The sequence below is a fragment of the Buteo buteo genome, chromosome 5, assembly GCF_964188355.1.
Source record: "Buteo buteo chromosome 5, bButBut1.hap1.1, whole genome shotgun sequence".
Lineage (NCBI taxonomy): Eukaryota > Metazoa > Chordata > Aves > Accipitriformes > Accipitridae > Buteo > Buteo buteo.
The window spans coordinates 37,494,573-37,518,864 of NC_134175.1; the positions used below are offsets into that span (position 1 = coordinate 37,494,573).

A 24,292-nucleotide genomic window follows, 5' to 3' on the forward strand; every position below is an offset into this window, starting at 1 on the left:
TGGGAGGGACCCCACGCTGGAGCAGGGGAAGAGTGTGAGGAGTCCTGCCCCTGAGGAGAAAGGAGCAGCAGAGACAACGTGTGATGAACTGACCACAACCCCAGTTCCCCATCCCCCTGTGCTGCTGGCGGGGAGGAGGTAGAGAATTCAGGAGTGAAGCTGTGCCCAGGAAGAATAGAGGGGTGGGGGGAAGGTGTTTTAAGATTTGGTTTTATTTCTCATTACCTTACTCTGGTCAATTGGTAATAAATAAAGTTAATTTTCCCCAAGTCAGGTCTGTTTTGCCCACGACGGTAATTGCTGAGTGATCTCTCCCTGTCCTTATCTCGACCCACGAGCCTTTTGTTCTATTTTCTCTCCTCTGTCCAGCTGAGGGTGGGAGTGATAGAGTAGCTTTGGTGGGCAGTTGGCATCCAGCCAGAGTCAACCCACCACTCAGACACATGCAGCAATCTTGGCCCTAGCCTGGGTGAAACTTAGCATTCCTTCACATTCTGGGTTGTGGAAAGAGTTGTTCAAACCAGGCTCATAGCAACCTTTTAGACGTCGCACTCAGAGTTATGTAAAATATTTTCCCTGCTTTGGTAGTTGGCAAACTTTGTTTTATAAGACAAATGGAATTTATTAATGCAAAGTATTTATCAAGTCTTTGTACTTTTTTTTTCCAAGGGAGTAGAGAGGTTGAGCAGGAGTCTTTCATCTTTGTTGGCTTCTGAATGTTAAAAATGCAGCTGATTTAGAGCAAGACCACAAGCCAGAGTCTCTCTCATTTCCATGCAACCCCTTTTTCTGCAAGTGATGGCAAGGGTACCATCTTCCTACAGTGATGGCAGGGAACACTCCTGAAACGTACTCTCAAAGGCTTGGGTGATATCCATCCTACAGATGAACAACAGAGGTAAAAGGCAGCATGCAAGGTCCTCTGTGCTCAGCTCTCCACAGAGGGGCAAAACATGATATTCTATGCCTCAAGGACCTCACATCATTCAGGAGGGTGCATGCGAGGTGAGAACACACCAAAAAAGAAGGTAAGTAGTGGGAAAGGGGAGGACAGTACATTGGCCAAATGAAGTAGCCTGATCTCCACATCCAACGTCTCCAATCGCTGATCTCCACCCTTTGGAAATGAAGTAACGCAACTGGCAGCTCTACTGCCATGTCTAATGCCTTGGATTCTCCAAGTGAGGTATGTGAAATGACTTATCAGTGCTTAAGGTCCATGTTGTAAAAACATGTTGTCTTAAGCTGCTAAGCAATGATTCAGTAATAATAATCCAAACCAAACCTCTTGGCAGTGGCCAGGCGTTGCTGGGCTTAGATCACAAACCAGTTTCTTTAGGCTGCAATACCTGTCTGATTGTTTGTCACCTTATATCTTTTCCTTTGACTGTTTTCTTCTTTGTTTTGGTAAGTACTAGCATAGTCTTCATCTGAGGTCCACAAGGACTATCATAGCATACACAACAATTTTGTCAGAGGTGGACCTACTTTGGAATAAACACCTCCTCTTGCTACAGGAAGTTGCATTTATTTCTTTCTTATTCTTCATGCACAAAAAAGAATACATCTTCAGCTGACTAAAGTTAAAAATTAGTTGTTTAATGCCTACATTATTTATTTGTTCCCCTTCTTTCCTTGCATGACTTGGGTCTACTCTGCATTTAAGGGTTTTTTAAATGTTCCCTTTACAGATTTGCCTTTTAATCTCAAATCCAATCCATTACAGTAAAAACAGTTTCAAATCCAACAGCTTGAATGGAAACAGACGTGATTGATACAGACCAAGATCCTATCTTCAAGCAATCAGTTTGGCCTCACAGCTGGAATATTGGAGACAATCTTGCTTTGCATCAAAACTTCTCCCTTCAAAGGTGAGGCCCAGTAGTAGGTGGTGACTTGGAAGAACTATATTGAGTGAAAAAGTCAAGTGCCCTCTTGGTCCACGACTTAGCATCTCCCATGCAATAATATTTATTTGGAGGGATCAGGTCCTCTCACCACACTTTCAAAGAGCTGGAGCTGTTCCAGAACTGCCTGAAGGGGAGAGGAAAGCAGCGGCTTGCAGGACATTTGTCTCAGGGTGGGCAAGGGCCGAAGAATAAAATGTTCCTCTTACAAAATGAGATTTAATCAAAGAAATGGAGAGGGGTCACAGAGCAAATTCCTGAAACCAAACTCATGAGTTATAAATAAATATTCCGTGGTGTGAACAGAGGTCCCTTTGGAAAAGCCCACTGAATCAAGGCTGAAAATATTACATTTTGGTAAATAAAATACAAAAAAAAGAAGTCATCATTAACAGGAGAGCTACCAGATCCAGGAGGGGCAGTTCTCCACTGTCCGGATTAATAGGCCCATTTCACAGGAGCGGGCCAAAGTCACAACACTCCAAGCAGAGAGAGTGTGAACAAAAAGCACCTTAGTGGAAAAGTGGGGAGTCACCACTTGGCTTGGACTACCCTTCCAGTTATGGCAAGTATGGGCTCTTCTGTGCCAAGGTCTGCCCTTGGCTTTCCAGCCCTCTGCTCACCCCAGGCTGTAATGTGATGAACGTAGGCTCTGTGGCCCCACAACTCAATTTCCTCTGCAGCAGCTTCCCTGCATCCCCCGCTGAGCTCTTTCCATGAAGAGCAGGTAGGACTCTGAGCACAGGGTGGGGAATCTAACATCCCGACCCAAACACAAACGCTTCTTCCCAAGGTGTGTCCATCAGATGACCGAAGGCCAGGAGAGTATTTTGGAGGCAAAGCCCAGGGAATCTTTTACAAAATTTACACTTTAAAAGCACAGCCCAAAAGCCTCAGCTGGTGTAACCTAGCAATATCGTGCTTGTAATTGCACAAAAATAAGAAACCCAGGCCAGCTTTCCCTTTGCTGCCACAGGGGCAAGGGGCAGCCGAGCCCATGCACACCACAGCAGAGCTGGTGAGGGCAGCTCCAACCCGTTTTGCCTCCTGTGAAATCAGGTGGAGGCTTGCTGCCAGCAAAGCCCCAGACGTGCAGCCCCATGGGGCTGACCGTGCTCTTCCCTGGCTGCTTGGACATTTCCCACAGCGACACTGCTCACACTCTGGGTCAGGAGATGAGTAAAAGAGGGCAAGAGAAGAAAGAAGAGGTGGGCAAAGGTCAAGGGAAAGCCAGCCCTTTGGCTCTTCAAATGCTTATGCAAGATTGTCTCCCGTGAAGCTCAAGGGAGGTTTGTAGCCTGACATTGATGGGTGCCAGAGTCCTAGGAGAAGGTTTCTTTCAGGGAGACATTGGGGTTTCAGCTGTGCTGTGCTGGCTTCTTCCCCCCCCTTCTTTGCTTTGGCAGTTCAGATGCCAGAGCAGCACTGCCCTTCGCCTGGGGCAGAGGGAGAGAAGCAGCCCAGGCCTGAAGCTCTGATGTGTGGGTCTGCGGGTCCCTGCCTGGCTGTAGGCACCAGCTCCAGGGCTGCTTCTACGCCAGCGTAAGCACTGGGGGGAAACAAAAGGGGAGCATCATTCACTTGCTAATAGGCTACTGAAAGAAAGACATCAAATCTATGATTGCCGTGCAAGGATACAGTCCAACTTGCTAAAAACAGAGGAAAAAGCAAGACAGGGCGAGGGAGGAGAGGAAGTGGATTAGGCTTTCCAGAAGCACCCCAAAATCCACACTTCCAACTCAACGGGAGCCCCAGGAGGCTGAGCAGGGCAGTGACACCAAACTGTTGAATACCAAACAAGCACTTTTTTACAGCTCTGGTTAGAAAAAATCCTTTCTTGCAGAGCTGCCATAGTTCATATGCTCAGAGCAACAGCATACAGAAAGGAGAAGGGTTGGGGTTTTTTGGGAAGGGAGGTGGAAAAAAAAAAGAGCACAAACCCTGCACTGGGAAAGCCACACCGATGAGCTTGTTAACATTTGAAGAGACTGCTTGGCATGATTCCTTACACAGATTCCTGCCAAGAATTTGCAAGAGGAAAGTATATTTAGCAATCCAAGGCATGCCAAAGCCTTGTCAAGAGAAAAAAAAAAACATTTTGAATATGTGGAATAGCAATTAGACATTTTCTAAGCAGCCATTTTCAGAATGCATCCAGGCATCTAATAAGGGCACCTGAGGCATATCCACAACTCCGCTACACTCCACGCCTCAAAAGGCATCCGCTAAGAACCAAATACTCAGAGGAAGGATATGTTACCGACAGCAACTGCCCACTTCCAGAGCACTGGTGCCAGTTTCAAGCAGGCAGTTCTCTGTCACCCTGAGCCACTGGAAATACAGTCTCATGCCACTGCATATCACTTCGTAGCATCCTTCAAGGAATCATTTCTCCAAGAAAAGCTGAGCCACACTGCATAGCTGGAAAGCAAAGAGGTGTTGCCTGCCCACTTTTTTCATGGGAGCTGGACCACCAGCTCTATGATGCTCTGTTTCCCCAAGTGGAGCTGCTGAACATCCAGCTGAGATGAGCAGCAGGTGGAAGCTAGGACAATATGTAAAAGCAGATGGTGACTTGCAGCCCATTAAAGTGGTGCTCACATCATACCCCAAATCTGGCTGATTCTCTCATTGTCCAATGGTCTGAGCTGCAAAGCCAGCAATAAACTTCATCACTAAAGCTCCTTTCTTTCTAGGGAGAGAGCTAGAAAATTGTCTCAGCAGAGGGTATATCTGCCCCAGGAAGGTGACTCACCTGCATCAGTCACTCCTGTTTCTGAATTGCTGTTGGGAATCTCCCTGGGATGCAGCACGGAGGAAGAGGCATGAAGGAGCTCAGGAAGCCAATGGGCAGCCCTTGATTGTGCACAAGGATGAAGGCAGTTGACCAAGACTTGGCAGTAAGGCCAAGACATTTGCTGTTCATGGAAGTTAGAAATCACACTGGGATATGCTCTGTAAAACACGGTGCCTATCGCTTACAACTGTCAGCCTATATTACAGTCAAATCCCCAAGAAAGAGACAAAACCAAAAGGGAGTACCTGCACGTGGGCTGAGTTCCCATCACCTTTAAGTCAGGATGCACAGAAGGGACAGCCAGTGCCTGTGGCTTAGGTTTCTCATCCCCATGAGCCCTAAGCCCCAACAGTCTTTAATATGTGGCATAACACAAACACAAATGGTGCCCCCAAGGCTTATTATCGTGATCCCCTACAGACCAAACAGACTGTCAGTGAGCAGGAGGGAGCAGGAAGCACAAATGGGGCAAAGCCAAAGCAATTATTTTCTTTTGGAAACAGGTAAATGCTTAACAGAGAAATCAGAATGATGATAGTTGCCCTGAGCTCTTTCAGTTTTTGGTTTCCAAGTTCCTTTGGGCTCCTGAAACACCTTTGGGCACTTGAAAGGCCACTTTGATTACAACCACCATCCCCTTGGGTTATATCCTCGATCCTGAAAAATCCCATGGGACTGACAGATTGCTGTGAGAAAGAGGTCCCCTTCTTACCTGCTCTTCAAAAGTAGCCAAGATCAACCAACCTGCTCAGCCACATCTACAGAACATTCAGTCAGATTCAAAGCCTCTGTTTCCACCAAACCCTCCCCTGATTGCCATAGCTGTACCAATCCAGATGAGTCAGGCACTGCCATAAGCTCACACCCTCCAAGACAGGTGCTAGCACTTCGCTCTCTGCTTCTACAGCACCCAGGACAACGTATCCAAGTTCCTGACAACAGCAAGTATACTGAAAGCAGTAAGTAATATTGCTAAGAATTCCTGTTTTCACCCTAGAATCCCAGATGAAACATCAGATTTTGAGGATTACCTGACCAAATCACATAGTCCTTGATACAACAAATTCTCCTCAGATAGATACAGGATTTGGACAGAGCAATGACACAAATTCAGCTCCGTTAGAGGTGACGAGTGACCGCAAAACCCCCATCTCCAAGCGCCCCGTTCCTATTTCTACCTCCTGATGGCTTTTGGCACAGACCCCTATTTCAGTCCAAAAAATCACTGTTACCGTCTATTTTGGCGGGGGGGGTGGGGGGAGAGCATGAAAAGCTGAGCTAAGAATCTGTAGTAGGCGTACAGGTGAGCAGAGCCTTTCTCCCGGCTGGGAAGGGCAGCCGAGGAGCTGCAGGCAGGAGCAGCAGCCTCGCAACGCCGAGCAGCAGCAGAGCGGCAGTGTCGCCCGCTGGCCGCTCGCAGCATTGCCAGCATCAGCGCCCTGACCACAGCAGCCTTCCTCTTTCCTGCCTCCTCCACCTTCCTCCCTGCTCTCACTTCGGGGAAACGTGGGGAATGGGCAGCCCTGGAGGTTCACCAGCACAAAGCGCCTCTGCTCAGGGGCAGGCCAGGGTACCACGGCTCTCGGGGAGGACACAAGCAGCCCAGGAGCTTTGCGGGCACAGCCCGTGCAGGGATGCAGGTGGGACCACACAGCCCAGATCAAAAACAAAATCACCTCACATCCTTATCTTCTCTTCCCATTTCCACCCTGCGCAGCTTCCACCTTTCACAAATATTAATCCCAAAGGTAACCAATAACTTCCTCAGCAGGAATAGAAGTCACCTTAGGTAAGATACCTGTGCAATCACCCTGGGATATCGACATAACAAAACATATCCTCTGCACCTGTTAATGAACACCTACTTCATAGCAGTTGAGTGAGCTTTAATCCAAAACCTGTACTTCAATTACAACCTCTGCATTAATGAAGAAAGCAGAGAGATGTGCAGAGTCATATGTCAGCACCCAGAAATGGGAGGGGAGAGGGACCTGGAAATGTGACCCAAGCACACCAAGTCAAGAATAAAAGCAATATGCAGAAAACCACTATCCTGCTGTAAAGGCAGCGAGAGCCATTAACACACACTTCCACGCAGCTGTCACAGCCAGCTACAAGCCATCGAGACAGCAGGTAAATCCAAATTTTCCAGAAGCATGCTCACCAGCTTGCCACTTACACCTGGTTTTAGCAGCTCAACAACTCCAGAAGAGAGGAGGACGTGTTTAACCAGGGGACACCTGCAGCTGTTCCAAGTCCTTTTCTCTGGCGCATCATGGAGGCATAGCAGTGACTTTCCTGTGGCAGATGAGCCACATCCATGGCCCCTGTATCACCACAGATCCCTGTGAAGTTTTGCTCCTGGAGGAACACCTCATGGAGGCAGTGCTGGAGTTTTGGACCTCTTCTGCAGCTTCACTGAGAAGAGCATTTCTCCCTCCCATCCTCAAGCCCACCACCCACGAAACTGGGCTGCTGTTTCCAAGCTGTCAGGGCTCCCCTGCCTCAACTGGCTGCATGGTGCCTCCTTGTAGAAATGTGGACCACCACAGAGCAACTCAGGCCCCTCAGAGCCACTTCTAGAGGCAGAGCTGTACAGCCACATCACCGGAGGAACCTCCCCCCAAGCACATCGAGTGTTTTACCAACAAAGGCTTTTGCATGATGAAGTAGCAAGCAAAGTGATCAATGCTCATGTGGTTTCATCACAATTTCCCAGTAAAAGGGCTCATATGAAGAAACTTTTAGCATAATGGAAGTTGTCTTTAGTTTGATGCAGTTTAAGAAATGTTGTCATTGTTCATAAACCTTCTCAACAGTCCTCTCCCAAGGTGATGCACAGATGCGTGGCCAATACCTCCTAAGCGCACTCAGCTCCATGTGAGCTGGCAACTGGAGCGGCTCCCCCCATCTGCTTCACCCCTTTTCCAGGAAGTTCAAGCAGGACACAGAGCTGTTTCTGGACATCCAGTCTATACCAGCTCCACAACCCTTCCTTTTTGCTGAGGTTTCCCGAAAGGATGGCTCAGTTACCTGCAAAGCAGCTCCTGGACCACAGCACTTCATAAACCTATGTAGGAAGTTAAGTGAAAGTCAGGAGTGGTGCCCCTTAATAAACTGACTGAGGCAGGTCAGCGACTGTTTTTCAGGCAGCAGAGGTATCCTCGCAGTAGCATAAGCCATCCTCACGCACCATTCACCCTATCTTCAGTGGGAGCAGCAGCCAGCAAGAGAAAAGCTGGCTCCTTGAGCTGTTCCAGCTATCCACACACCAGTACACAAGGCACCTCCAAGGGAGCAGAAACATCTTAACTGAAAATAAAGTTCAAGGCAGCTTGGAGATGGCATCTCAAGAAACCACACTGGTTAGCATGAACCAGGACCAGCAACAGCAGTGCCCAGGACTAGGCTGGGAGGTCTGACAAGTACCCAGAAAAAGCTGCTGTGGGAATGTGATGTAAGAAAAGCATAGTAAAAATGAGAGTTGAGCTAACAGTTTCTTGAACCCACAGGTTTCCCTTGTAACCCTGCTGTAACAGAAGACACCTGTGCAGAAGGCCATGACGGTGTTCAACTACATACCAAAAATGAGCCATTGCTTCTAAGGAGAGTCACCCACTGCCACCCCCACTTTGAGCCTGTCACACAACTCTCACCCTGCACTACAGGCAGAACAAGGTGTGTCAATGGAGAAATGAGCAGCGATCTCTCCCCCAGAAAGCAGATTGCCTGAGTTACAGGGAATGAGCCTCTGTTGAGAGGTGAGATGAAGGATATGTAGGTTGGTATGAATGACACTGGATACCTGAATACATGAATTTACTTTAGTAAGGGAAGTTTAAAGTTTAGGAAACAAGTTCAGGGACACTGCAGTCGAATTCTGAGCCACAGACTTTCTGCAGCTTGGGAAAAGGTTCCTACTTAGGTCCAGTTCTGAATCTGTCTTTCAAACATGTCAGGCTTTTTAATGACATTATTGCCATAGCTCATCATCACCCAAATTTATTTAAAGCTTAAGTTGGAGCAGGAGCAAGCAACCACTATGCTACCTGCTTACTATTTTTCCTCCAGCAGCTATCAAGAGTATTAACAAGACTCATGTTTTCTGATGTGCATTGTTAAGGACAGGAGATGTGCTGCAGTCACCAAAAAACCCAAACAAAAACAAACTTCAAACCAAATTGAAACTCACCTGACAGACCATAAAAAGTGTTCCAGCATCTTAAGCTTGACAGTCTAAAGGGGTGATTTGGAGGCAATTCTTAACTCAAACAGCAGCTTTTCCTCCAAGAATGAATGCCCTAGGAGATAGCTCAACATGAAAATTTATTGTTGCTACTCAGTATGGATTAGGCAACTTCAACACACAGACATAGGAGCCTGCTATCAGACCTAGGAGGAGCAAGGCATAGAGTGCGCTCAGGGGGACGAACTTCAAGATCTGCAGACAACAGAACACACTATGGGCTGTAGTAAGCAATTGTCTGTGGCTGGTGCTGGAAAATGAGCAGCACCAGCCAGCAACAGAGGATGATAGCTGCTCCTTTACCATTCCAGTCTCTGCCCCCAACCCAGTCATGATGCTCTTTTTCTCTCCATCTTGCAGCACATGCCCTACTCCCCTGAGCCCTCCTCAAAGGCAAATGGGAAGAGGCAGAGTGATGTTTTCCATGTTCTCTCCTCCCTTACATCTGTCCATTCCTCCACCCACGGAGCTCTATGCTATTCCTCAAGGCACAGACATGAAGGACATATCAAGATGAGCCAGGCTTTGTCAAGCTATTTAAGCTTTCCTCAGATTCACCTCAGTGCATTGCAACAAAGTATGCAATTAACTGAAAAGTGGTTTTTAATGGCTTCACCAGTAACAAGAGCCACTCAACTACTGGATAGCACTACTAATGTCTCCACAGTTATACCTATAAATACAGTACAGTGTATTGCGTCTGTGTGACAAGGTTTTAGTAGTAGGGGGCTAAAGGGGTGGCTTCTGTGAGAAGCTGCCAGAAGCTTCCCCTGTGTCTGACAGAGCCAACGCCAGCCGGCTCCAAGACGGACCCGCCGCTGGCCAAGGCTGAGCCCATCAGCGACAGTGGTAACACCTCTGGGGTAACAGATTTAAGAAGGGGGAAAAAAACCAGCTGTGCAACAGAAACTGCAGCTGGAGAGGGAGAATATGTGAGAGAAACAACCCTGCAGACACCAAGGTCAGTGAAAAAGGAGGGGGAGGAGGTGCTCCAGGTGCTAGAGCAGAGATTCCCCTGCAGCCCATGGTGAAGACTATGGTGAGGCAGGCTGTCCCCCTGCAGCCCATGGATGTCCACAGTGGAGCAGATATCCACCTGCAGCCCATGGAGGACCCCACGCCAGAGCAGGTGGGTACCTGAAGGAGACTACGACCCCGTGGGAAGCCTACGCTGGAGCAGGCTCCGGGCAGGACTTGTGGACCCATGGAGAGAGGAGCCCACCCTGGAACAGGTTTGCTGGCAGGACTTGTGAACCCACAGGGGTCCCACGGTGGAGCAGTCTGTGCCTGAAGGACTGCACCCGCGGAAAGGACCCACGCTGGAGCAGTTTGTGAAGAACTGCAGCCTGTGGGAAGGACTCACGCTGGAGAAGTTCACGAAGGACTGTCTCCTGTGGGAGGGACCCCACGCTGAAGCAGGGGAAGAGTGTGAGGAGTCCTGCCCCTGAGGAGGAAGGAGCAGCAGAGATAACGTATGAACTGACCACAACCCCAGCTCCCCACACCGCTGCACCACTCAGGGCAAGGAGGTAGAGAATTTAGGAGTGAAGCTGTGCCCAGGAAGAATAGAGGGGTGGGGGGAAGGTGTTTTAAGATTTGGTTTTATTTCTCATTACCTTACTCTGGTCAGTTGGTAATAAATAAAGTTAATTTTCCCCAAGTCAGGTCTGTTTTGCCCATGACGGTAATTGCTGAGTGATCTCTCCCTGTCCTTATCTTGACCCACGAGCCTTTTGTTCTATTTTCTCTCCCCTGTCCAGCTGAGGAGGGGGAGTGATAGAGCAGCTTTGGTGGGCAGTTGGCATCCAGCCAGGGTCAACCCACCACAAACAGCAAGCAGGACTTTTTGCAAAAAGACAAACATGATTCCACTCCATTATCACCTTTTTATTGTTAAAAGGACAGATCTTGACAGCGGAAAAAAAGGAGGTTTCACAAGGAGAACAGGAAGTAGCTTCTACTGGTCCTTCAATTCCTTCAGTCTTCTGATCGCAGATTTGACTGTCACTGCAGAGGTGGTACTGGAAGAAGCAGCAAAGTCATTTGCACATGGCAGTAGAACAACCCATGCCAGGATTATTTTTTTTTGAGAAACTACTAATAATTTCAAATAGTCATAGTCTGATTGCATTGTCAACAGAGGACTAATTCTACTTCGATTTTCATGACAACAAAGTGTAGGCCTTTGTCTACAGAAGCACACACAACTTCACAAGCTACATCTCAACCCAAATTATCCAGTCACGCATCGACTACATGCACAAGCACGTGGGCTCAGATTCCTAGCGACTCTTGTGTGTGGGGCAACAGTGTCTTCTACCAGAAGGGGTGGGGTGGGGGGCAGGAGAGCAAAGAAGGGGAGTAAGCAAGGGCACCATCACAATAACAATTATAATGATTCAATCCTTTTAAAACAAAAGCAAACCATGGAAGTACTTTATTTTGGAGTAAACCTGGGTTTGCCTGTGGTATTTGTGTCTCTGAACTGAAAAGGCTGGGGTAGTAACCACAAAAAAAACACTGCTTAGACTTTGAAAGAAGAGGTAAGAGTTCCCTTACATAATTAAGATTTTTATATAGTCAACAGAATCAAGGAGGAAAAAATAATCCCCAGGTCAGAGGCATAATTTACTAGAAGCTGTTGAAGCTCTTTTTAGAACAGGTCAGAGGGAAATCTGTCAGGTGTCATCCATGCAGATGATTCCACCCTCAGACGGCCAGATGAACCAGCCATTCTCTCTGCTCCTTTTCTTCCAACATCACCAAAAAACTGGCCCAAGCATAATAACTTGTACAAACAACAACTGTAGTCGCATCTCCAATAAGAAATGCTACTACAGCCAAGCCACAGAAGAGACTACCTAAATAAAATTACTTGTTTCAGCATTTGCAGATGTTTCAATTTCATTATTTGAAGTTTGGGAAAAGATGCAGAGCTTGCATTTTTGAAGAATAAAATAACTGCTTTGGTAAAGCCCAGAGAGATAAAGAAATTTTGGAGGGACCCACCAAAACCAGCAGCAGTAATATGATGGATAAAATGCAATATTCTCAGAAGCTGCAGAACAGATAGTGGAAAGAATAGCAATCAAATCCAATTTGATCCATTCCAATCAAATTTTAACAATGCAGGCAAAAAAACCCCCACATATCACTAACTTGAGACTGATCTACTTAATGGTTAGTAGATTAAATTAAAAAAAATAAATAGAAAGCTGTATTATGCCTCAGCTATGTGAGAACAAATGCTGATAGGAGCTTCTTAATTTCCTTACTTGTAAGTCCAGGCACCACCAGCAACTGTCTTCATGCAGGATCCACAGTGCCAGATACCCACAGCCTTCCTCTTCATTTTGGTCTGTAATAAAAGCAAAAAAAAAAAAAAGGCAAAAAAAAAAAAGCACTCTCCATCAGCTGAAAAAGCCAAACAACAAACTTCAGGCGAGGACTTCACCACACCACAGCATTACCTATAAGCCTAGTTAAGACAGGCAAGGATCAGGGAATGTTTTTATTCAGATTCTTCAGAACAGAGAAAGTAATTCTGAAACACTTTTTCCTTCAGATATAAAGTGGGTCATTTCTAAGCACACCATCAAAAATTCAACTCTTTTTGAAGGAGAAAAATAGTAAGTTACATTTATCATAGTTACTGATATTCTCACCTGATTTGATGACCAATGTAACACCGCTTTTATGAGTGCTCCCTGGACATCCCATGATTGCTCTAAAGCGGATGCCCTTTGGATAGCTTCTAAAGAGTGAGTGGTGGGTACACCCAGGCAAGTCTCCATCACTTTGCAAAGATGACAATGGGTTTGCCTAGACCTACACTGGATTTAGGCAGCTCTGCAAATCAGGTTATCAGCATTCTCACTTCACATGAGAAAGACACTGAATATAAGAAACAGACGGAAGTCTTTTTAAATTTCCAGCCACTTAAAGCTAACTACTTTACAGATAGCAATAAAAAAAATACCTGGGCAAAGCACAAGCTGATGGGCCTCTCAAACTGTCAAAAACCAGATTTGAGAGTGAATTTTCATCAGGTACATAAGCAAATAAGATTACTACTTATCATGAATTCTTCCCCATCCAGAGTTATAAAGCAATATAAGTAAGCAACTGCAATCAAAAGTTTTAAGTGGGAAAAGCAAGCTCTCTTCTTCCTCCACATAAGCCATAAAGTTACTGAAGAAAAAAAAAGCCCAAGTCATGCCTTAATTATCAGGATAACAAGCGTGTTGTTTTAATTCTGTCAGGTCTCTTTATTAGATACCTAAAACATATAGTACGGCACTATTTTTTGTAATGAAATATAATTTGTTTGTTTTAACTACCACTAAGTGTGCATGTGAAATGTCTACTCACTGTTTTATTTTATATAGGATTCTGATAGGAGCTTAAAGCTCACAATAAACTAATCTCTGTCTCAAAACTAGTCAAATTCTCTCTTCAGCAGAAAAATGACTGAAGCATCAAACTGCATTTCTAGCATCAGTAACTAAGTTATTTTTGAAGACTTTTTTAGGGAAGGAGGTCTCTCACCTTGCCACAGAAGGAGCAGGTGTACTTGGCATGCTGGCTAATTTCAATCTTCTTCACCATTTTCCTAAGGGACGCACCGTAACGGGTACCATATTTACCCACAATCCCAACCTTCTTGGTGCGCTTAGCCTGTTGGGAGGCAAACCAGAATAAGCTTCAACTTTACTGAGATCGCCATCTCCTCAGCAGCTCCCCGCTACTGACACGACAGCAAAGCGCTCAGCACTCAAAAGCGACGCCGCAGCCGACCAACGCCTCCCCCTGACGTTGTAAATAAGAGTATTAGTTATGAAACGGCGGGAGGCTCACACTGCCGCAGCCTCCCAGCTTCTGCTGGGGCACCTGGGGCAGAGGGCCGCAGCCTGGCAGCAAACACGAGCAAAGCCGCGTCCTTCCTCCGGGCCAGCCCCCCTCACATCGAACGCCGCAGCCGGCAGAGCCGCGCACCGCCACCCCCTTACCGCGCAGTCCGCTCTAAGCCCGGGCCCGGCCTCCTCCTGCGATGCCTACCCGGTCTTCCAGCGGCTCCCCACCACCGCCTCCGGCCTAGCACCCCCCTCACTCGGGCCATCTCCCACGGGCCACCCAAGCGGCAGCGAGCCCCTCTCGCAGCCCAGCGCGGGGTCGGGGCCTGCTCGGGGGCAGAGCCCACGCAGGGCCCCAGCCCGGCCCGCAGGCGGTTCCTGGTCCGTGCCCCGCCCGCAGCGGACTCCGCACTGCCCCCCGCCGTGCCCCGTAGCCCCAGAGCGGCGGCCCCGGGGCGGATGGCGGCGGATGGGCCGCGGCGCTTCAGCCCCACTCACCATCTTGCCGCCTGGCACCGAGAGAGGAAACCCCCACTGCGCAGGCGCCGTATGAGCCGTCGCCGCCGGAAGCGAGGGGGAGAGGCGACCGAGAGTGTGGCGGATGGGACCCGGAGTGGGTCTGTCTGCACCGTGGCGGTCCGTAGCTCTATGGTCGCGCTCTGTATTCTGTACATTTATCCCATGACGATTAGGTTATCTAAAGCCTAAAGCGCACAAACCGGAACGCAGTTGCAGCTTGATGTTGGAAGACGCATCGCTCAGAAAACACCCTGTATCGATGTGAAACCCAAGCGGTATGTCAGCTGCAGCAGCGCTGATGGGAGATGCAGCATGAGAGCTCGGATTCCTGGATTTCCATCCAAGGAAGTCGCACCGGGAAAGAAGATGGAGCAGTTACATTCGCTTACCTCATTTTTAAAGAGAATAAGTAGTAGGTAGGTGTCAGAATTAAAAAAGGAACAGCAACCCAGGGTGGAGCTGCAGGAGGGCTATATATATATAGAATTCATCCTCATTGATTTAATCTTAAAACATACCAGCCCTAATCCCAGAGGTTTCAAGATAACCTGATGAGGTGCCACCATGTCATCTACCCGATTTCCTTGGGGTCATCCGGCGTTGAAACAACCAGCCATAAAAGCCTCCGTGTGCTGCCACCAAGGTGGACTCCCGGCACCCAGACGATGCCCCGGACGCCTGGGGCACCCGAGCCGCCTCCACCACCAAAGCGTGGGGCTGCGACCTGGCCGGGCTCCTGCGACACTCAGACCCAGCCTGGGTGAGCAAAACGTGCACCGATGCTGCCCGAGCTGCAACGCTTGTAATGGGATTAACAACTCATTAACCTCCATTAAAAAACTTAATCTGGTTAGCCATTTAATGCGCGGGGCTGGCTGCACCTCATCCCCTCCCGCCTGGAGGGAGCTGGGGCTGCCCAGCCCACCGGGAGAAACTGTCCCCACGTTCTTTGTGCAGGTGCTTTTCCTCCTCTGACAGCCCCATACCCACTACAGCTCCCTCGACCCACAACAGCCCTCCTCTTCCTTTGCAGCCTATTTAATTAATAGGGAATTAACGACTAGAGCATACCCTGCCACTATGTTAGCCTTTCCCTGTCCAGGGTCCGTACTTCTGGAGATGCTCATGGACAGACACCACATGCCCTCTTGGCTCTTGCTCTGAGGGTTTGAACACTCACATTTTTAATTCCCTCTGTCATGCCACGCTGCTTGTTCCCCAGTCATCCCTGGAAGCTCTCCTCCTGTCTGAGTGGGTCCTCCCAGGGGCTGGTGGGCCAGAGCCCTGTTCCAGATGAGGGCTCAGCAGGGCTTTAGGCAACGGTATTTATATCTTCCTCTGTTGAGTCAAAATCTCATTTGGTATCTCCTGGGAATATATTTGCCCTTTTCAGATCCTCATCATAATGATGACTCACAGGATACATCTTTATGTATTAAAAAAAAAATAATAAAGAAAATAAAAAGTTCCTTTGGCTGTTTAGTGACTATTTGGTTTAAAAAAAAATAAAAAATTGTCAGCCAACACATCTAGGACAGAGGATCTACTGCTATTCTCCAGTCTGTCTCTACAGAGTTTAAGTTCGCTGTGACAGTACAGTGTGTGGTCATATCCTTCATCTACCAGTATTACAGACAGCTCTGCCAACAACCAAACCCAACCCCCTCAGATGACAGCCATTCCCAGCAATGCCAAAATAAACGTACATTTCCAAGTGACTGAGAAGACAGATGGATGCAGACAGGCCAGCAGAGCTCCAAAAGCCTTGGCTCAGCAGTCCACCACCTTGAACTCTTCTGCATGTCCCAGGCTGGCCAGCTTCATGCACTGAAGATGTAGTATGAACTGCTCTGTTTTACTGTTCAGGTATTTTTCCCCGTTTTTCCTGGTTTGGCATCCTTCCTGAAAACATGCCTTTCTGTAACGTGGGTGACAGCACAGACACGGGTGTACAAGCAGGCATCCAGTCACAGTAAGATGGTCCAAGATCCAGTAAGATGGGTCCTTCCCTTTACTGGGCTTTAGATAATGCCAAAAAGTTACAGCTATGCCATCTTCAATGGGCAGGTGTAAGAGTCCCCACGAGCACTGCATGTTCCTGAGCCTGCCTGAGGGTCTCACTGGCAACCTGCACATTACCTTGTACAAATTCTCATCAGCAAGCCTTGGAGATCTTGTCTGAGCCTGCTGGCAGCTTCCCAGCCACCTCCTCATCATATTAATGACAGACTAATAGTGTAATTGGGCTAAGGCCTGCACAGTCTTTCCAATCCCTTGATGTAATGACTAAGAGCACTTTCCTGCAAGATTCTTCTCCCCTTTTCATCTAGTAAGGATAAAGTGAACCTCAGGTGTACTTGAAGAGCCTTTGTAATTCTGCAGCAAACCAGCTGAGATTTTATGGGTCCAAACAAAGAAAGAGTACACCTAGCATTCCTCTAACAGGGCTGGGATTTATCAATATATGGATAAGATAAATTGAGTTTATGAGAAGCAAAATTCTCCAAGGGTACTTTCAGCAGATTTCAGAAAAATACTGTTTTGAAGTAGCTGTAGCTTTACAAGGAGGAAGAGAATTACTCCCATAGGAGACCACAATATAGGTATACAAATAATATCTGCCATATTTTTTTCGGTAGGCAGACAGCAACATTTCTCACCCCTTATTCAGAACAACCCTCTCTGCAAGTAGAAAGATCACGTGTCTTAGAAACAGATTAAATACTCTGTGTTCAAGAAAGAGAGACTTTTAAAAATGTCGAAAAGTGTGTATTTATCTCCTGGCCAGCAGCTGGAGCAAGAGAAATGTTTAGTTCTCAGTCTCAAATCCAGAGATAAAGCATTTCCTCCAGCTGCCCAGTCACACAATCCTCGGTCCTACTCCTCTTCACTTGCACACACACCAAAGCACTTTCTGCAGTCATGAATGAAAAGCAAGTCTCCACTCAGCACAATTGCATACACAGCCTGTAGGGCATTTCCATGACGACACTTGCTGAAAATGGGATAATCAAACCCTTGGATGCAGGAAAAAATATCCTGGTTATTATCAGGTTGATCTTGTAGCACATACTTTTTCCTCCTCGACTGTGGAAGAAAGGTCTTTTTTGTCAGTGTCTGCACACAGCCAAGTGTGCCACCTGCACAGCAAGTTAGCTCCTGGCCTCCAGAAGCTAAATGTAAGCTTTCAGTTTGCTTTTCCCCCACCCTGCTCTACAGATTATGGCTGTAAAACATAGCTAAGTGGTACCCCTGTGAAATTATATCTTCTCCTGTACTCCCTGGTCACATTTGCTTAAACCATCCTGTTTCCAAGTATATTTTAGTACTAAGACTGGAAGCATGAACAACAATAATTTGGGATCATGCTACACTGCACTGGCAATAATACACAAAAAATTAAAGATGACCATGCAGAGATGCCTGAAGAGACCAGCTGTGATAAAGACAGCCACCTACCTTTATATCAAGCCCACATCAACAGTGGCCTATAGTTTTTGCAGAGGCATCACCACCATGAAGTGGAATCAGGCCATGCCCAAGGGAAAGCGACTGTGTCACGAGCTCCTGAAAGGAACCAAAGGGCAGGTTTGCTCAGGCAGCACTGGGGCTGGGAGTTCAGGTCTCCCAGTTTACAGGGCTGAGAGCATGACAGAGACTATCACAAATTGAAAACAGGCATTTTAATCACTGCATCAAGCAACAGTGCTGCTTTTGGCATTCTCAGTGTAACCTGCACAGAGCTGTAATGGGAGCAAATAACAGGTGCTAGGGTACCAGCCTAAATGCCTTATGAAAGTAGCTGTTGATTCATCTACAAGCAAAGTATCATGGGAGTTTCCCTTTTGAAAGTTGATGCATTTCAGAAAGCACAAGAGGAAGCATCCCGAAAAAGACCTATCTTTCAGCCACTGTAAATGTTAAAAAAAAAACCACAAAACCCACTGGTATTTCCACTGCATCACATATTTCTCAAGCTGAAGGTCCAAATGGGAGATGAAATTCTAAAACAAAAAAAGTACCAAAAGTTTGGGAACCACGACTTAAAACAACTTTTTATTTAAACAGCTCAGTTCAGAGTCGGTTTCTTACAAAACAAGGGCAAAAGTCCACATGTCCCATTCTCCTCACTCAACTGTGGAAATCAGTTTCGAGCCTTGAACAAAACACACACGCCCCCTTCCTGAGCAGCGAGGCTTAATCCCTGGTAGTCAGCACAAGCTTCACCCTCCACTGACACAAGAAGCACACACCCTGGAACAGGTCGTAAGATTTAGTAGATTAGGCCAGAGATCAGTGTGCTCAGGCAGACATGTGCCTAACAAGCAATACACACCTCCTGGCAGACAGTTATACTACTTAGTTTGAAGGTACTGACTGCTCTGCACAGACAAAAATCTGGGGCTCTTTCTCTTCTTCCCCACCTCCACAAAACCTCAAGATCTGTCTGCATCTTTTCTCCTCACTGCCAAAATGACTACCAGAGCACCAGTTTGTGAATGAGCTAAGGGCCAAATTTTGCCAGTGAACCAACTCCTATAAATCCAGACTAAAATTCTTGGAAAACTGACTGTTAAAAGCACTCTGGAGCTGCTGAGAAGCTAGTTTTCACAACAGTTCTACCTTGTGGACAGACAACCGTTATCTGCTTTTTAAACAAAACAACTGTGGAGGCTGACATGCTGAAACAAAGTAGCATGCTACTTGCCCATGGCCATTCAGTCATCGGCAAAACCAGGACTGCAAAACCTGCGGACTGCCAGGTGTGCGCTGCTCATCTGTCACACATCTGTCAGACTGCCTTCTCATCCTTTGAGATGAAATGCACTAGAGATACAGGAAACTTAAAGTCTTTTATTTTTGAAAACTCAAAAAATAATACTTGATTGCTTTTGTTTTCCCCTTTTAATTAAAAAAAATATAATCTCTTAGCCACCACCTCTTTTGCTGTCACCATTACACTTTAAAAAACTCCTCAATACGCCGCTTTTTGGGGGGACTCACTGAATGTGTCTCTCCTTCTGTATCTTGCAAGGCACTGCCAGAGTCAAACTCGCAGCAAGCATCAGCTGCCTCCAAAAGCAAAAGTTCATCAGTGTCACCTCCGCTCTCAGAGAAGGTCCTCTGGAAAAGGTCGTAGATGGTCTTCTGCTTTGGATCTGGCTGAGAAATTAGAACAGACAGAATCTGCATGTACATTGTCATATTAAAAAAAAAGTGAGCAACAATAACAGGGTCCTCCCCCTGAGACAGTGCGCATGCGTGTACATGTATCATATGAAATATATATATATCATACATACATATATCTCAGAGACATATATATATATGCTATAGAGGCTATCGTGTCTCCTTGCATGCAGCAGGTTTGGGAACTCTGTGGAGAGTCCAAGTCAAAGCATGGCTCCTGGGAGGAGTTGGAGAATCTAGGCTGTGGTATTAAAGGCAGAACAGGCTTAAGGTCAGCCTGCCAACCACCTACCAATCTAGATGTACACAAGCCAAAGCCTATTCAGCCTTTCCCAGGGACCATCGATATTCTTTCAGGTCAATTACCTTAGGGCAGTAATTAGTGGATTCAGCTGTTTTAGAGAAATTGGTTTCTGAAAGACCAGCTTCCCCCAGCACTTTGATTTTCTCTTGAATCATTGGCCTAGGAGAGATAAACAGATAGTACTGAAAGGAAGAAAATACCATGCAAGGACACTGAGTCATTTACTATGTGTAGATGAAAAAAAGATATAACAGGGGTATAAAATGGCTTTTCTACCAAAGCTCGTTAGGTCCTTAACCTGTCCTGCTCTTGTTTGTGATGACTGTATGCTGCTTTGGGATATCAATCAATCCAACATAAATATCAATCTGTATTGGGTCTGTGTGACAAGGTTTTGGTAGCAGGGGGGCTACAGGGGTGGCTTCTGTGAGAAGCTGCCAGAAGCTTCCCCTGTGTCTGACAGAGCCAACGCCAGCCAGCTCCAAGACGGACCCGCCGCTGGCCAAGGCCAAGCCCGCCAGCGACAGTGGTAGTGCCTCTGGGGTAACAGATTTAGGAAGGGGGAAAAAAACGAGCTGTGCAACAGAAACTGCAGCTGGAGAGGGAGAATATGTGAGAGAAACAACCCTGCAGACACCAAGGTCAGTGAAGAAGGAGGGGGAGGAGATGCTCCAGGTGCCAGAGCAGAGATTCCCCTGCAGCCCGTGGTGAAGACCCTGGTGAGGCAGGCTGTCCCCCTGCAGCCCATGGAGGTCCACGGTGGAGCAGATATCCACCTGCAGCCCAGGGAGGACCCCACGCCGGAGCAGGCGGATGCCCGAAGGAGGCTGTGACCCCATGGGAAGCCCGCGCTGGAGCAGGCTCCTGGCAGGACCTGTGGCCTCGTGGAGAGAGGAGCCCATGCTGGAGCAGGTTTGCTGGCAGGACTTGTGAACCCATAGAAGGGACCCACATTGGAGCAGTTCATGAAGAACTGTAGCCTGTGGGAAGGACTCATGTTGGAGAAGTTTGTGGAGAATTGTCTCCTGTGGGAAGAACCCCACGCTGGAGCAGGGGAAGAGTGTGAGGAGTCCTCTCGCTGAGGAGGAAGGAGCAGCAAAAACAACATGTGATGAACTACTCCACTCTCGTGAGACCCCACCTGGAGTACTGCGTTCAGCTCTGGGGCCTCCAACATAAGGAGGACATGGACCTATTGGACCAAGTCCAGAGGAGGGCCACAAAGATCATCAGAGGGCTGGAGCACCCCTCCTGTGAAAAGAGGCTGAGCAAGTTGGGGTTGTTCAGCTTGGACAAGAGAAGGCTCTGGGGTGACCTTATAGCAGCCTTGCAGTACCTAAAGGGGGTCCTACAAGAAAGCTGGAGAGGGACTTTTTACAAGGGCATGTAGTGAAAGGACAAGGGGTGATGGCTTTAAAATGAAAGAAGGTAGACTTAGATTAGATGTAAGAAGTTCTTCACTGTGAGGGTGGTGAGGGACTGGAAGAGGTTGCCCAGAGAGGCTGTGGATGCCCCATCCCTGGAAGTGTTCAAGACCAGGTTGGATGGGGCTTTGAGCAACCTGGTCTAGTGGAAGGCATCCCTGCCCAAGGCAGGGGGGTTGGAACTAGATTATCTTTAAAGTCCCTTCCAACCGAAACCATTCAATGATTCTACGAACTGACTGCAACCACCATTCCCTGTCCCCGTGTGTCGCTCGGGGGAGGGGATAGAGAAAATTGGGAGTAACGTTAAGCCCAGGGAAAAGGGAGGGGTGGGAGAACGTGTTTTAAGATTTGGTTTTACTTCTCATTATCCTACTCAGATTTGATTAGTAATAAATTAAACTAATTTCCCCAAGTTGAGTCTGTTTTGCCTGTGATGGTAATTGCTGAGTGATCTCTCCCTGTCCTTATCTCAATCCACAGGCCTTTTGTTCTATTTTCTCTCCCTGTCCAGTTGAGGAGGGGGAGTGATAGAGCGGCTTTGGTGGGCACCTGGTGTCCAGCCAGGGTCAACCCACCACATAATCCAATTTAAGTAAGTAACAAGAAGAGGATTTCAGGCTATAAATATTTGGAGAACACACATATCCAACAGGGAAACTAGTTGACTGAGGCAACACCAATGGTATGAAGTCAGAACAAGAAGATGTAGCTAAAGGGAGTTCCAATAGCCTGTGTTTTCAGTCTCCAAGGTAAGCAATGGTAATCCCCATCAACAGACACATCAGCATTTCTAGGGTATATCCCGATGTATGGCAGGAAGAAGAATCTATCACTGGCTCAAGAGGCAGAGAGGTCCCAACCACACCTGCAGACTGGATACTTTTCAAGAAGCAAAGGCCACAGCACAATTAATGCATTTACCAAATAGCCTTGTCGTCTTGTTCTTTTTCTCGCCTTTAAAAAGGATGCCACTGTCCTTCTTTGAAGAGCCATATTTCCTTCCCATTAAGCATTAATGACTGCATGGACAGCATTTCACAAATAAAGGCAGAATTACTGTCATTAACTTTCCATGAAACGTGGGCGATGCATCAGTTTCCAGATCCCTGCGTTGTAGGGTTATAATTATTTGCCATCTTGATATTCTGGGAACTGCACAAGTTCACTTAGTTCATTCGTTCCTTTAAACAAGGTAATAAAGATGCAATTTTGAACTTTAAATGAACCAGCTGGTGGATAATGATAGGTCAGTTCCCTTGCAGCCCTAAGGATTCCTTAGACCCTCCCCTTCCCCAGGATGTCAGATTCCCCAGCCCTAAGGACCAGTGTCCACCCATAGGTCTCACTGCAGCCAAAAAGGCTCAGACTGCAACTCTCCAGAGGTTGGTCAGTAGCACTTTTTTAATTTATCTGAAGGGTTCACTGAAAAGCAAGAGGAAAGCAACAGTGCAGTCCTCCTCCACAGCTCCCTGCCCAAGCACGCAGCAGCCAGATTGCTCCTCAGACCTGATCCACAATACAGGGAACCATCTCTAGTGTCTGTTGAATTTGCTTGAAAGTACTCAGCACTTTACAGTACCCCAGCACACAAATGTTCTGGGCTGTATCTAAGACAATTCCTTCTTCTTACACAGAGGCTGTGAAGTTTTTAGATGCATCAACTCTCCCAGAATTTCTCTCAACAGTCCTTTCTTTTTCAGATAACTACTTTTATTCCTCCTGCTTGTCATCTACTTAGTTATGTCCACTGTGGCCAGGCCATGTTACCAGCTCACAGCAGCCCTGATTGGCAGTTGTTGCTCCTCATCTCACAGGCTGTGGAAATCAACTCTAACATTAAGCACCTTACATCACATATGTGACAAACAGTGAAAACAGGTGGCAGAAGAACCAAAGTATCTTTCCCACTTCCTACCATAAATAGTCATCTGCTGTGCCTTTAGCCACCAGGTAGTGAATATTAACAGAGCTGGTCTGTCCAATTCGATGTGCCCGATCTTCTGCTTGGATCAAAACCTTTATGTAAAAACATGACATAGAAAATAAGGTGAGAACTGCAACATCTAAGAAACAGTGTAAGCACCAGAGAGCAGGGAGATCTCATTTCTTGTGCTTAGCAACTATTTTTCATCTGGATCCTGTTAACAACTGCATGCTCAAACACAGATTAAGCCAAGAAGTAATCTGGTGCATGATGTTCCCAAAAGGCAATGAGCATTTTCGTAAGTAAAGGGTCAGCATTGATGATGGACTCTTTCAGGTCTTGGCTGGGCAAGCGGTTGAGAAGCAGTTGTCAAATTAAGAAACAAGAGCATGTTTCCCTTTCGCACTGTCTTCTCCAGCCAGCAAGCTGTGTAATCAGCCTCGCTGGTTCAAGCCCAGGCACCTGGGGGTGCACAGACAAGTAGCCATCAGAGAAAGAAAGAGAAAAACCCTAGATAAAGTCCCCTGCCTATTACGTCTCCTCCTAAGCACCAATGTTTCTGCTCTCCAGGGAGCATCCAACCCTTGTCCCTCCAGGACGCATACCCCGGGGTTCCAGAAGAGCTCTGCAAACACCACCAGGTCTGCAGCAGACAACGTCAGGCCCATGTTTGCGGCAGTAAGGGACAGGACGGCCACAACCTGCTTCTCTGAGAACTGGAACTTCTGGCACAGAAATTGCCGCTCGGCTGAAGGTGTGGAGCCATCAATGCGAATGTATTCAACATGCTGTGAAAAGGCAGAAGAAGATACTTTCTAGAGGCCTTGTATCCCCTTTTCTGTATCCTCCTCCCATGTTTTAGTGGATTCTGTTTCCCTTCCCCATGGCAGAACCAGGAAAGTAAAAAGGCAACAGTTGTATTTTTAAGACCTTTCCTCATCTTTACAGCAGAGGCACTGTAGCTCAGCATATAATGTACCTCACCTTTGTTCACAATGCATGACTTGCTCTTATATCTATTGTTCTCCCACCAGTTCTGAGCAACTTCCTGCAACTCAAGTGACAGCAACAAGCTGGCAACTCAAGTACAGTGGAAAGGCAACTGGCTTAATACAAAGCTGAACA

The 24,292-nt window shown here is 47.2% G+C and overlaps 2 protein-coding genes across 13 annotated transcripts in view; both read right to left on the reverse strand.

The window, feature by feature from the left end:
• Positions 1-10,822: 10,822 nt before the first annotated feature.
• On the reverse strand, positions 10,823-14,544 carry RPL37A (ribosomal protein L37a). The gene is made up of 4 exons (XM_075028700.1): positions 14,302-14,544; positions 13,499-13,627; positions 12,226-12,308; positions 10,823-10,971 (listed from the first exon to the last, which is right to left on the reverse strand). The coding sequence occupies exons 1-4, from the start codon at positions 14,302-14,304 to the stop codon at positions 10,908-10,910; spliced, it is 279 nt and encodes a 92-aa protein (XP_074884801.1). The 5' UTR covers positions 14,305-14,544; the 3' UTR covers positions 10,823-10,907.
• A 28-nt stretch (positions 14,545-14,572) lies between these two features.
• Positions 14,573-24,292, reverse strand: part of SMARCAL1 (SNF2 related chromatin remodeling annealing helicase 1) — a 45,152-nt gene continuing 35,432 nt past the window's right edge. Inside the window, exons 14-19 of one of the 12 annotated variants that reach the window (XR_012650499.1) lie at positions 23,773-23,955; positions 23,159-23,259; positions 19,879-19,975; positions 19,327-19,485; positions 15,503-17,889; positions 14,573-14,650 (exon numbers count right to left, since the gene is read on the reverse strand). Coding sequence is in view for 9 of the 12 variants with exons in the window: in XM_075028693.1 (XP_074884794.1) it covers positions 17,800-17,889; positions 19,327-19,485; positions 19,879-19,975; positions 23,159-23,259; positions 23,773-23,955 (630 nt within the window). In the remaining 3 variants the exon portion in view is untranslated. Of the gene's footprint in view, positions 14,651-14,688; positions 17,890-19,156; positions 19,486-19,878; positions 19,976-22,164; positions 22,425-23,158; positions 23,260-23,772; positions 23,956-24,292 lie in introns of those variants that run through there. The other 11 variants (XR_012650498.1, XM_075028693.1, XM_075028692.1 and 8 more) reach the window with 11 other exon arrangements.